The following is a 12,576-nucleotide window of genomic DNA, read 5'->3' as shown; positions in this document are numbered from 1 at the left end:
GTTAGGACAGTGGTTGTTTTAAGTAAAGAGAAATGATAAGATGGGGAAGAGCCTTACAGGACGCTTGAGATACTGGCAATAAATATTCTATTTCTTAGTTTGGATGGTTTATAATCTTTTCAAATCATATGTTACATATATTCTTCACAATTAAAACATGAAAAAAAGCAATATAGGAAGACAAGAACAACACTGATGTAAATGTAAGCCAAAAAACTCTCCACACAGGAAACAGAATGAAGAGAAATATACCTAAATGCCAACAGAGATTCTATATGGGCAGAGATCATGTTTTCCAAATTTCAGCTATTTTCCAACTGTTCCTTGATTATACATATTATTCTACTTTGAAAATCAGCATTTCCAAAATATTTTAAGGAAGAGGTGCAGCAACCCAAATAAACCCTGACGGTGAGTGGATAAACAAAGTATGGTTCATCCACATAGTGGAATACTACTCAGCAATGAAAAGGAACAAACCATTAATAGATGTGACCACCTACATGAATCTCAAGGGCATTCTACTGAATGAAAGAAGCCAGTCTCAAAGGTCTACATACAAGGCCATTTATAGAACATTCTGGAAAAGGCAAAACTATAGCAACTGAGAACAGACAGTGGTTGCCTGGGCTTAGATGTGGGGGAAAATGTAACTCCAATGGCACAACGTGGGGGGTTCTAGTGGCAACAGAGCTGTTTTGTGTCTTGTAGTCATGGTTACAAAGATATGAAACTTTATTAAAACTCCTTTTTAAAAAAGTGCATGGCATATAGAGGTAAACTCAAATTCAACAGTGAGCATTTAACTTGAACAGATACATATTCACTTGTGGCCCTTTAATTCTGAAGGAGACTGCTGCTCTAACACAAACATCGAATGCTGACTTCATTTTGCTATTCAATTTAGGGACAGAGAAAAAATAAAACAGTATCTACCTGGGGGAAACCGAAAAATAATCTACTTTATATTCTCATGGAGTGAGCCAAAGTTCTTCCACAGATTTATTCCCATAGCCACGACTGACAAAATACAAAATGTCTTCTACCTTCCAGATATCCAAATAAAACCTGGGTATTTTAAGACACTATACGACTGAAGTAATATAAAAGTGAGCACATAAATGGGGTGAAAAGGAAAACTCACGACTGATTACTATGTGCCAGGTACTTAGTACCTATCATTCTTCTATAATCTTAATTTTCAAGACAATCATGTACAGGGGGTTTTATTACCACTATAAAAGGGGACAGGAAAAGTTAGAGGGAAAAACAAAGGCTCAGACAGATTTTACCCAAAATGTCAAGCAAACTGGCTGGAGCTAACTGTAATTACATAGCTAATAAGCTATAAGCCCAGGATATGACTGGGATGGTCTGGCTCTAAAACACAGGCTCTTTCAGGATGCGTGGGTGGCTCAGTCGGTTAAGCATCCGACTTCAGCTCAGGTCATGATCTCGCAGTTTTTGAGTTCGAGCCCCACACAAGGCTCTGTGCTGACAGCTCAGAGATTGGAGCCTGCTCCGGATTCTGTGTCTCCTCCTCTCTCTGCCCCTCCCCTGCTCATGCTCTGTCTCTCAATAGTAAATGTTAAATTTTTTTTTTTTTTTTAAAACACAGGCTCTTTCTAGTAAACACTGCAAATGTTGAAGTCTCTAAAGGATTTAGAGATTTCTTAATCTCTGAAGCACTTAGATGAAAACAACATACAAGCTTAATACCGTCAAAGATGTACGTTCTTAAAATGGTTTTAAGAGGACACGTTTTAGTATTCTCATGTGTTATTTGTCAGAAGTCCTTCAACTGAAGTTTCAAGCCATCAACAATATTGTAACTCATGGAAAGAAAGCGTATTCGAAGTGACACTTCTGACTAAATACAGTGAAGAAATAACCATTCTTGCCATGTAACATTTCTTAGTGCCCACTAGGTTCAAGGCACTCTAGTCTATGTATCCCTGGAGGGAGAAGGTCAAAGCCAGCACAGGGCCTGCACAGACTAAACCCTCAACAAGTAATTTCTGAATAAATGAATAAAGCCCAGAAAGGGGACACACACACACACACACAGAACAGTTAAACGGGGCCAGGCCCAGACAGCGGGCCACATTCTAAGTCCGCAAAGGAGCCAGCTGCTGGAGGAAAGGAGTTCTTCACTGTTGTCATTCTCTATCATTTCCATTTGCGAGAATAAAGGAATTTGGTATCTAAAAGCTATAACTGAAGGTGTAAGAATAAAAACTAATATTAAGACCAGGCAGGCATAAAACCTCACTAAACCAACCACATGCATAAACTAAAATGAGGGGCTTGATTTCTCCGTCGGAACACACACACACACGCACACATACACCCGCATACTCCCTGAAGGGAAAACAATGCAATGAAACAGAACTAAATTATCCCTTTCATATTACCGACTTGCTCCTGGGTATCTCTGCCATGTGGTACCCATTTCTTAGTGTCACGTGCTTCCACTTTAACCCACAGACATGTATTCCAACTACTTTGTTGTTCCACTTTTGCTGGGAGAGAAGAGCCCGACAGTAATGCTAGCGTTCAGAGAGCTTAGCAACATAACCTGAAGCTTTGTTTTGGTAACCTCGGTGCCTTGGAATACCTCTTTCCTGATCTCCAAACCACGTAAAACTTAACTTTTCTGATAAGAGGAGCAACATCTGCTTTAAAGACTTCGAATTAAGAAAAAGCAGGTCGTGTGATTTTGATGATCAGAATGATGAGCTTACAATAAAAATTACATGCCTTAAAATTATATTCTATTCAAGAAAGGTTTCAAGATGTTTGCATAACACACGTACACATACACACACAAATAAGCTATGTATTTTTAGATTCAATTTTGCAATATTTTTAAGAAAAGCCATGGATTTTTAGGGCCTTATACTAAACCCACTGTAAGAATTAAACTGTTTAGATGGTCCCTCCAACTCCCGCCACTGACTGGCCTTTTCCTCCACATCTCCCCAGTGCTACCACTCCCTCTGGACTTGCTTCCTCACATCTTGCTAAGATATTCCCTCTACTGTAGCCAAATTGAATTAAAGGAGGAAATGACCACATATTCGGTTCCACCCATTCCTCCCTGGAGAAACCGCCAGGTAGAGTAAAATTCCGTCTCCTAGTATTTTGCACCGAGGGACCCTCTTACATCACAGGAAGTTCCCTGACTACATGCCGCAAAATAAGAACTATTTAAATTTCATGCCAAAACAAGCGTTTGTTGGAAGTGCCTCAGTTCTTCATAACTCCATTAACAGACCTCTTGTGTTAGGCCATCAAACAATTCTGCTTCTTCACTGGGCCTGCCAAGTATGTCAGCCTAAATTACCAATGCATTTTGCAGACTTCAAAGTACTGCCTGGAGAGGCTGATCTAAACCACCCGAAAGAGGGGATGGCTGGCTACAATTCTAGAAGCTGAAAGAACATGCCAAATGATTTTTTAAAAGAGGAGGAAAAAAAGTGGTACATGATGTCCCCCAGTAAAGAACTATTAGCTACAACTCAAATTATTCAAACAGGCTCCTGCTCAGTGTAGACCGTCTCCCACCACGGTACGAAAAATAAGAAGCAAATTACGGGTGTTAGGTTATTATATACGGACAGACTGTAAAAGGGCAGAGTCTTCAAGGGAACAATTCCGTCTCTATTCTCAGACTCACGTAAAGGCCCAAATACAGATGCTAGGAGAAAGCCTACTGAAAAACCAGAGGTCGACACTGAGCACTGAGATTAACAGTCTGGTCAAGGCAGAAAACAAAATGAAGCACCTTTGTTTTTTAATCCATTCCACCCAATACATTTCTTTAATACTGGTACCCAAGAGACTGTAGTTAATGTGGCAAATTTTGCATATCTCCTGAAGCATGTCGATGTAATATTAAATGATTCACAAGAGCTACAAGAATTATGTGAAGACCTACACCTTAATACCTACCTAAGAAAACAGGAACATTTACACACTGGTGTTAGGGCTGCAAGTTTATAAAAAAAAATCTTTTTTTTTTTTTTTAAACGTTTATTTATTTTTGAGACAGAGAGAGACAGAGCATGAACAGGGGAGGGGCAGAGAGAGAGGGAGACACAGAATCTGAAACAGGATCCAGGCTCTGAGCGGTCAGCACAGAGCCCGACGTGGGGCTCGAAATCACGGACCGTGAGATCATGACCTGAGCTGAAGTCGGACGTTTAACCAACCGAGCCACCCAGGCACCCCAAAAAAATCCTTTTTGGAAGACAATTTAAGACAGCAAAAATTTAAGGTGCATACCTATGGACTAATTCTATTTGTACAAATACATACTTGTATAAGGGTACAAGGATACTCATTACAACAGACATGTTAGCAAAAACCTGGTAGCAATCTAAATATTCATCTTAAGTCGGAACAAACTATAATAGAGCCACACAATGGAATATCATATAGACATTAAAAATAATGCAATGGACAGAATGTGTTCATAGGCAAAAGTACATGATAGGAAAAACATAATTCAATTTTTTAAACACTAGAAAGTATTTATATGTATCTGGCTCTACAGAGAAATGTAAAACACATGGTTGCATATGCACAGGAAATATACAATAAGAGTGTGTGTGTGTGTGTGTATATACATTGTAACACCATATACACACACACACACAAAACCGTAAGAGTAGGATTAGGAAGAAGTTGGATATGTGTTTTGTTTTTTATTAAATATGAAAAATAAAATTGCTCTTAATATGTATTTGTGAAAGTTCTTAAAGATACTACAAATTTTAAAAACAGAAACCTTAAGGGGCGCCTGGGAGGCTCAGTTGGTTGAGCATATGACTTCGGCTCAGGTCATGATTTTGTGGTTCACTAGTTCTAGCCCCTTGTCGGGCTCTGGGCTGACAGCTTGGAGCCTGGAGCCTTCTGTGGATTCTGTGTCTCCCTCTCTCTCTGCTTGTACTCTGCCTCTCTCTCTCTCTCTCTCTCTCTCAAAAATAAAAAAAAGTAAAAAAAAATAAAAACAAACAGAAACCTCAACAGCAATTTTCCTTAAAACTTCTATATTAACACACCAAAGTACGGTTTTTTTTTTCTTTTTTTAGATAATGCTGAAAGCCAAAACATAAATGTGAGGAGGAAAAAAAAATCTATGACCTTCTCAATGCATGCAGGAAAAAGTTATAACTGTGGGTTGCCTTTTAGTTAACATAAACCTGGAATAGATTTTTATCTATTAAAAAAATACAATATGCAATGCATGACAGAGCACATTATACTCACATTTGCAGATTTTAACTATGTGGAACCAAACACACTAAAATAACTTTCCATATTAAAAATGATGTTATTTACAGTTAAGATGCCATCATATAGGAGAATGATGCTACTTCAAATACTGTCAATGTCAATGTTCCTTACACCCATATTTTTTGAATTATTAATTGGAAATTCTACATGCCAAAAACATGAAGTAGTAAAATTAAATTAATCCAGACTGATGACATCAGCTTTCTTCAGAAAACCACATTCCACATGTGGATGCTAGATAATCTTCCATTATTTGATGGCTGCAGAATTAATGAACAATTTCTCAGAGCTCAAGTATTTCACAAGCTCATAATGAAAACGCCTTTATTGAGCTCTTTATCAAGCAAAGAGTTATAGAAAAAACTATAAATATCTGGCCGCCATATTCAGTAGGTTACAATATAGACACATCCACGAACGGTACAGAGGAAGCTGGAAAGAACAAACCAAATCATGGAACAGTGAATTAGTTATGTTCTACACAGCCTTGGTGGCCCAAGGAGGAAAAAAGAACAAGAATCTCATACACTGTGATTAACGCTAAAAGAGATTCTGGATTTCCACATCTAAACAAGTCAGGGTCAGAAGATCATTCTGATTTAGAAAAACTACCGGAAGAGTGCAAAATTTTAGACACCACTTGAACATTCGGGGGAGGGGGTGGGCGGGGGCAGAGAAAACACAGCTCGTACCAGGACCGTAACGACGCTCTGGAGAAAGTAGGAATGGTCTGAGCAAGAAGTGAATGAAGGCTCTGAGCGAGCATGCTTGCTCGGGCAAGCGAGGTCACCGGAGCCCTCCCAGTGTTCAAGGGCCTGTAACCTGCTCCATCTACCGTAATATTAAAACCCCAAAGTCTTCAAGTGCAGTAGCTCCAACTCAAGTGCGTGGCGACGTGATCATCAGGATTCTCCACAGATATGACTGCATCATGCTAAACCTAAGGCACCTTATACCCTTTACGAAGCCAAGCCAAGCCACCTTGCCGAGGCATGGTTTCTTTTAAACTCAGACTCAACCCAGCGATGTGTTCTCTACTGCCACTTCAGTGAGCTTCTAGGCATTTTGGCAGCTTCAGTGACCATCATGAAATAAACTGTGATGGCAGAACTCAATCTGCTTTTAATAAAAAGCCAGAATGTTGGGCTTTGCAAAATCCAATTGCTTTTCTGGGCATAAAGATTAGCCCAAGTTAATTCATAAGTAGGTCCTGGGCTCCTCTTTATAAAGTAATTTACTCTTGGGACGGCTGGGTGGCTGTCAGTTGAGCATCCAACTTTCGATTTCAGCTCCGGTCATGATGCCAGGGTTGTGGGATCGAGCTCCACGTCAGGCTCTGTGCTCAGAGTGGGGCCTGCTAGAGATTCTTGCTCTCTCACTGCTCCTCTCCCGTGCCTGCTCTCTCTCTCGCTCTAAAAAAATAAAAAATCTAAAAAAATAAATAAATTTACTACTTTGTTAATAGTTTAGTTTATATAGAGGGAACTATGAACAACTGAAATCCATAACTCACAGCAGCCTGATTTGATAGCTTCAGGGTTGCTTCTACCGACTTCTGTAATACAGCTGAAAATTCACCCCACACCAGAGTCTGCATTTAACTTCATTCCAAAGACACATGCCATTCTGCCCAAAAGGGATAAATCTGCTTAGCTGCTTGAGTCATGACTAATTTTTAACAATGGTGCAGCAACTTTGGATCCTACAGCTCAGTAAATGCAGTGGCTGGCCCAGCCTTAAAGAACCAGGATATGTTGGACTCCACACCGAAGTCTTAATATTTAAGAAGTGTGTCTGACTTAGTTGCTCAACAGGAAGCTAGCCTGATAGTCTCACAACATGGACGGTCAGTCAGTGAGTCCACACGAGCAGAAGAAAGTGTCCAATGAGGTCAAGAATGAAAATAGGCGCTGGTAGCCTTTCATTTGCTCTTACAGAAACGTAAGAGTACAATGTGTACGAGAGTACAGGCGGGCGAATAAAATTGGTGGGAGGCATATAATAATCCAGCACAGATTTCTTCTTCATTTCCATTGAGGAAGATACACCTGCCTATACAAAACTGACATGAGGCTGGGAATCGGGGTTTTACTTAATGTTACAAAACAAGTCAGTGGTGACTGTCAATCCTTCTCTGTGCTATCAGGGTCCCTTGTACATTCCTTTGGAGCACTATGTATAAAAACCTATTTACGGGGGGCACCTGGGTGGCTCAGTCAGTGAAATGTCTGACTTCAGCTCAGATCATGATCTCGCAGTTTGTGGGTTCAAGCCCAGCATGGGGCTCTGTACTGACAGCTCGGAGCCTAGAGCCTGCTTCGGATTCTGTGTCTCCCTCGCTCTCTGCCCCTCCCCTGCTCACACGCACACTCTCTCTCTTTCTCTCAAAAACAAATAAACGTTAAAAAAATAAAAACCAGTTCATCTCCCTCAAGACTGGCAACTCTTTCTCTTATATTCCAAACAGACCCTGCAAAGAAAAGGAACTCAAAGACTCTTCGGGGGCGCCTGGGTGGCTCAGTCGGTTAAGTGTCCGACTTTGGCTCAGGTCATGATCTCACAGTTCGTGGGTTCGAGCCCCACGTCGACAGCTCACAGCCTGGAGCCTGCTTCGATTCTGTGTCTCCCTCTCTCTCTGCCCCTCGCCTGCTCACACTCTGTCTCTCTCTCAAAAATAAATAAACATTAAAAAAAAAAAAAGACTCTTCTACCAGTGCAATGAATGAGATGGTCTTGTTTACTCTTGCCATACATCCCTACCTTCTGAACTTTGGGTACAGCCCCCCCCCCCACTAACGAAAATCTGGGATGTTTTTATATTACTGGAAAACTTCTCTATCATTTCACTTTTGATACTCTAGATTTTTCTTCTTCAAAACCGTGTGACTATGTAGGAGGAAACGGTTAACTCCGACAGAAAAAAAATGCTTACTGGCTTGAAAGGCAGTAAAAATGTATGTGCTCAATTCACTGAGAAGTGGCTGATGAATTACTGAAAAGAAAACAACATTCCTGTTTTTAATACCCCCCCCCCACCAGTACATTTTGGTTTTTCATGCCCTAAAATAAGAAGATAGAATACAACAGAGGAAAACCCAATTAAATCAAAGGTTAGGACAAAAACAGAGCCCCAAGTGGGGCAGCAAGGTGACATTAACCCTTTAATGGCCGGAGGCTTACAAGTCATTCTCACGGACAATCACCACAGACCAGGACGCTAGGTACCTGGCCTCAGGGACTGCTAATACCCCGCCAGTATGAGCAGACACCAAACGGTGCCTGTTACACGGCCAGAACTTTTCGAAACGCAAATTCATGTAATCCTTACAAAAATCCTGTAAGTGCAACCATCATCCCCACTGCTACAGATGAGAAAACAGGCACAGGGAGACTGAAAAAATTGTCCGAGGTTAAGCAGCTCTTAAGTGGCAGAACCAGGACTCAAACCCCCAAACGCTGGCTGTACAGTCTTGAATCCATGGAGCTGAGCTGCCGCTGCTACAGAGTCCTCTGCGTACCCCCAAATGACAAGCAGGGGGTCCACCTGCACATATGCAGAATAATCCATCAGAAAAATGACTTGCTAGGATAAAAACTCCGGGTCTCCCTCAAGAAGAAACCTACTCCAGAGGGTGAACTTACTGAGCACGCCTCCCTCCTCTCATTCCTCAAACCCCACTGGCGGAAAAGGTTAAAGACAATAAACCAGAATGGTGCGAGACAACAGGCAAATGTCTTATCAGATGAAAATGGCTCCACGGGGAGAAGAGCAGAATAATCACAAGTAAAAACCGGAATAAAAGGTCTGCTACAGAGATGAAAACTACTCTTTCTGATGACACAAAGTGTAGCAGAAATGCAAATCAGAGGTGACAAGTATACAGACTGAGTTTCTGGGGTTATCGCCAGGGTGATGTGTTACATGACGGCCCACAGCGCTAGCACTGAACAACAGCTCGCTCGCTCTCAACAGGCGGCCTTCTCTCCAAGCGTGGTCCTCGCTTGCGGAGTGGAGTCTGTGCCTGGGCCTTCCCAAAAACACATGAAAGAAAAAAACAGCAGAGACATCCCTACCAAGGGCTGCACCACAGCCAAGCGCTCTGTGCTCACAGCGAAAATGTCCTCGCGGCAATCGTGGGGACCTCAGCTTGCTCCTCACCCTCCAGACTCCGAGCCGCCTGCTTACAAGTGTGCCCAGCCCTGAAGCGCCCTGAGGGAGCCCCTGCCATTAGGGAAGAGGCCTACCGCTGAAACAGTGTTACAGAACTTTTGAGGAAACTTAGTATAACTGACCTAATCCTATACACATCTGTAAATAGGTTGGATCACCAAGGATCAAAACATACAATTCAAAGAGCTAAGACGAAAGGAAAGGAGTCAAAATTAACAGAAAAACCTGACAGTGAAATCATAACAAATTCTCAGTTATCTGTACCGATGGAGGATTTGAGGCACAAGAACCCTCAGAACTACTTACAGCCAGCACGGAAAATGTTTTGATTTCTACCACCAAAGAAAACTGATACACCACCCAAAGAAAATGCTACACAGACTGATATTAAAATACACTTTTATTCTCTAAGGATATATGCACAGAAACCAAATTCTGGCCTTAGCTCAGAGTCCAAAATTTATCCAGCCTTGGGCAAATTAACACTTTCCTGTCTTAATTTTCCTATATATTAAGCATGGACAGTGTTTTTGGTCCCATCTGCCTCAAAGAGATGGATTAACAATCAAAAGAGAAGAAGTATGTTTAAAGAGATTTTGAAAAGTATAAAGTACCATCCAAATGCAAGGTGATGCCGTTAGCCGAAGACAAGGCCGCACACTGGGAAGTGGATGGAATCCAGCTTCGGCGGAAGAGTTTGCTACAAAAGGTTCACATACCGTCAGCATGGACGTGCCTCTCTAGTGTCCATTTCCTAAGATCAGCTGATTTACAGCCAACGGTTCTCAACTACTTTGGGCGGTCAGAACAATGGCCATATGATCCGCTTCAAGAGAAACTGAGGAAAAGGCCTTTGCTGGTGTCAACAGATTCAAAAGAAAACATGGAGTTCTGCAGTCTGGGGTGAGGCTCCTGAATAGAACACAGGATTTGAACAGTTAAATCCAGGGAACCAGAGAAATACTGCCAGCAGTTCAGTCATTTGATGGCACCGCTCCCCAAGAAATGATCTCCTATGCAGCTCCAAACAGACCTCAGTCTGAAGACAAAAGTTTGAATAAGACGGACATCCTTGGCAATCAGGTTTAAGTACTAACTAAATACAGGTTTCTTCAGGAATCTCTGAGTTCCAAATGGTGGACCCAAGCAACTGGCTGTACTAAGAAGTCCAGACGACACTCGAGACAAAACCTGGTAAAACGTGTATAATAACTAGTACAAGAGTGACAGCGAACAGCCACTGCTAACTAGAATGGCAAGATATCAAGTACCTTAAAATGACATGCACATAAATCACAGGATATAAGGAAATGTTCCGTAGTACTTTCTTTAATGTTTCTTTCTTTTTGAGAGAGAAAGAGACAGAGCATGAAGAGGGGAGGGGCAGAGAGACAGGGAGACACAGAATCAGAAGCAGGCTCCAGGCTCCGAGCTGTCAGCAGAGCCTCACGCGGAGCTGGAAGCCATGAGCCGAAGTCAGATGCTTAATGGACTGAGCGACCCAGGCACCCCTCAAGTTGAGGTTTTAATAGGGTTCTTCATAAATGTTAAGTTCTTTACGATTTGCTTTCCATTTAAAGAAATAAAAGAGCAACCAAATATTTGAATAGCTTCCTTGGATGGATTCATATCAATCATGAAAACTAAATTTATGAAACAAATGGGAAAATTTAAACACGAGCTGGGTCTTCGATGATAAAAGAGTGTGGCTTATTTTTTAAAAATCAAGAGTGGCCTCTGTTATCTTTTAGAGATACATTATCTTCTAGAAATACATACTAAAGTGTTTGCTGATGACATGACAGGATGTCTGGGAACTACATCAAAAGAACATGGGGAAGCAGGCTAGAGTACAAACAGATGAAAGACTGGCCATGTGCTGATAACTGCTGAGCCGGGCGCTGGATTCACAGGGGTCATCATACTGCTTACCTTTTAATATGCAGGTGAAATTTTCATAATAAAATGCTTTCAGCGGGACTAAAAGGGAACTTGTTCTTACCTCTGCTAGAATCTTTTACTACAATGTCAGAGATTTCAAACAGTTTCAGAGGAAGGGGCATCTTCCGATTCGCAGCTATGGTCTTTAGGAGGCCAGGAAGAAGGGTAGTGCGTGCCACCTACAGGAGAACACGTGAAATTGCATTGACCAAAGGAGAACCAAACCGACCTGGTGACAAGGCCAGAACTCAATAGCTTCACAGCAAGACTCTTCTGGAAAATGCAATGCCTAAATATCCAAATCATTTTTAATTTTCAATTCCAAGACAAAAACTTAAAATATTCTGGCTTCCAAACTTAAAAAATGAAAAGTCACAAAACTTGATCCCAAAATGAGAAACAAGTATTATAAATACAATGCTTGTATCTAGGATTGGTTATTTAAGACTTCAAATATATAAATTTTCATATCCTGCTTTATTTTATAAAGAAATTGAAGGAGATTTCAAGAAACCCAAGTATTTATATAAGTTAAATCAGAATCAAATTCTTCAAAACCAAGACCAGGGAAAATGTAAATGCAATTAAAATACCATGACAACGAGAAAAAAGAACACAAATACGTAAGCACTAAAAAAAATTATGCAGTTGCTATGGGCAAGCTGTGACTATAGTTTTCAGCTTCGTAGCCAAAGAAATACAACCATACATCCTAGTTCTTAAAAACAAAACAGCTTCCCTACTTCTGTCTCAAATAAATTTCTCATTCTGAGCTCAAGGAGACAGGTGGGCTTTTGACGCATCACGTTACCAGACCAGTTTTATGAGCAGTAGTAGGAAACCATCATCAAGAACGTGGGCTCTGGAGTCAGACACGAGCACTGCCATCGTCTGCCCAGACTACTGCGTGAGCTCACGCTGGTTTCTCAGCTTCCACTCCTGCTACCTTATGGTCTGTTCTCCACAATGATCCTTTAAAGCTCAAATCAGATCAGGAACCTCCCCTGCTCAAAAATCTAATAGGTTTCCACCCAACTGTGAATAAAACCATGCCCTACATGGGGTCCTTGTATCTAAATCTGGCCCTGGCATCCTCTCCAACTTCAACACATGCTGCCCCCACTGGGCGTAATGGGCTTCAGCCACACTCCGTGAGCAGACTT

General features: G+C 41.4%; 1 protein-coding gene across 7 annotated transcripts in view; it reads right to left on the bottom strand.

Annotated features, from left to right (window-relative positions):
• FARSB (phenylalanyl-tRNA synthetase subunit beta) overlaps positions 1–12,576 on the bottom strand; it is an 82,877-nt gene that overhangs the window by 26,013 nt on the left and 44,288 nt on the right. For 6 of the 7 annotated variants that reach the window (XR_006962603.1, XM_047082323.1, XM_047082321.1 and 3 more), the window contains one exon: positions 11,475–11,592. Coding sequence is in view for 5 of the 7 variants with exons in the window: in XM_047082323.1 (XP_046938279.1) it covers positions 11,475–11,592 (118 nt within the window). In the remaining 2 variants the exon portion in view is untranslated. Of the gene's footprint in view, positions 1–10,191; positions 10,385–11,474; positions 11,593–12,576 lie in introns of all 7 variants that reach the window. The other variant, XR_006962604.1, reaches the window with a different exon arrangement.

The sequence above is a fragment of the Lynx rufus genome, unplaced genomic scaffold (genome assembly GCF_022079265.1).
Source record: "Lynx rufus isolate CCGP_SWC_20201006 ecotype Redwood Valley unplaced genomic scaffold, mLynRuf1.p SCAF_2, whole genome shotgun sequence".
In the NCBI taxonomy this organism is placed as follows: Eukaryota; Metazoa; Chordata; class Mammalia; order Carnivora; family Felidae; genus Lynx; species Lynx rufus.
This window is presented reverse-complemented; position numbering and strand designations above follow the sequence as displayed.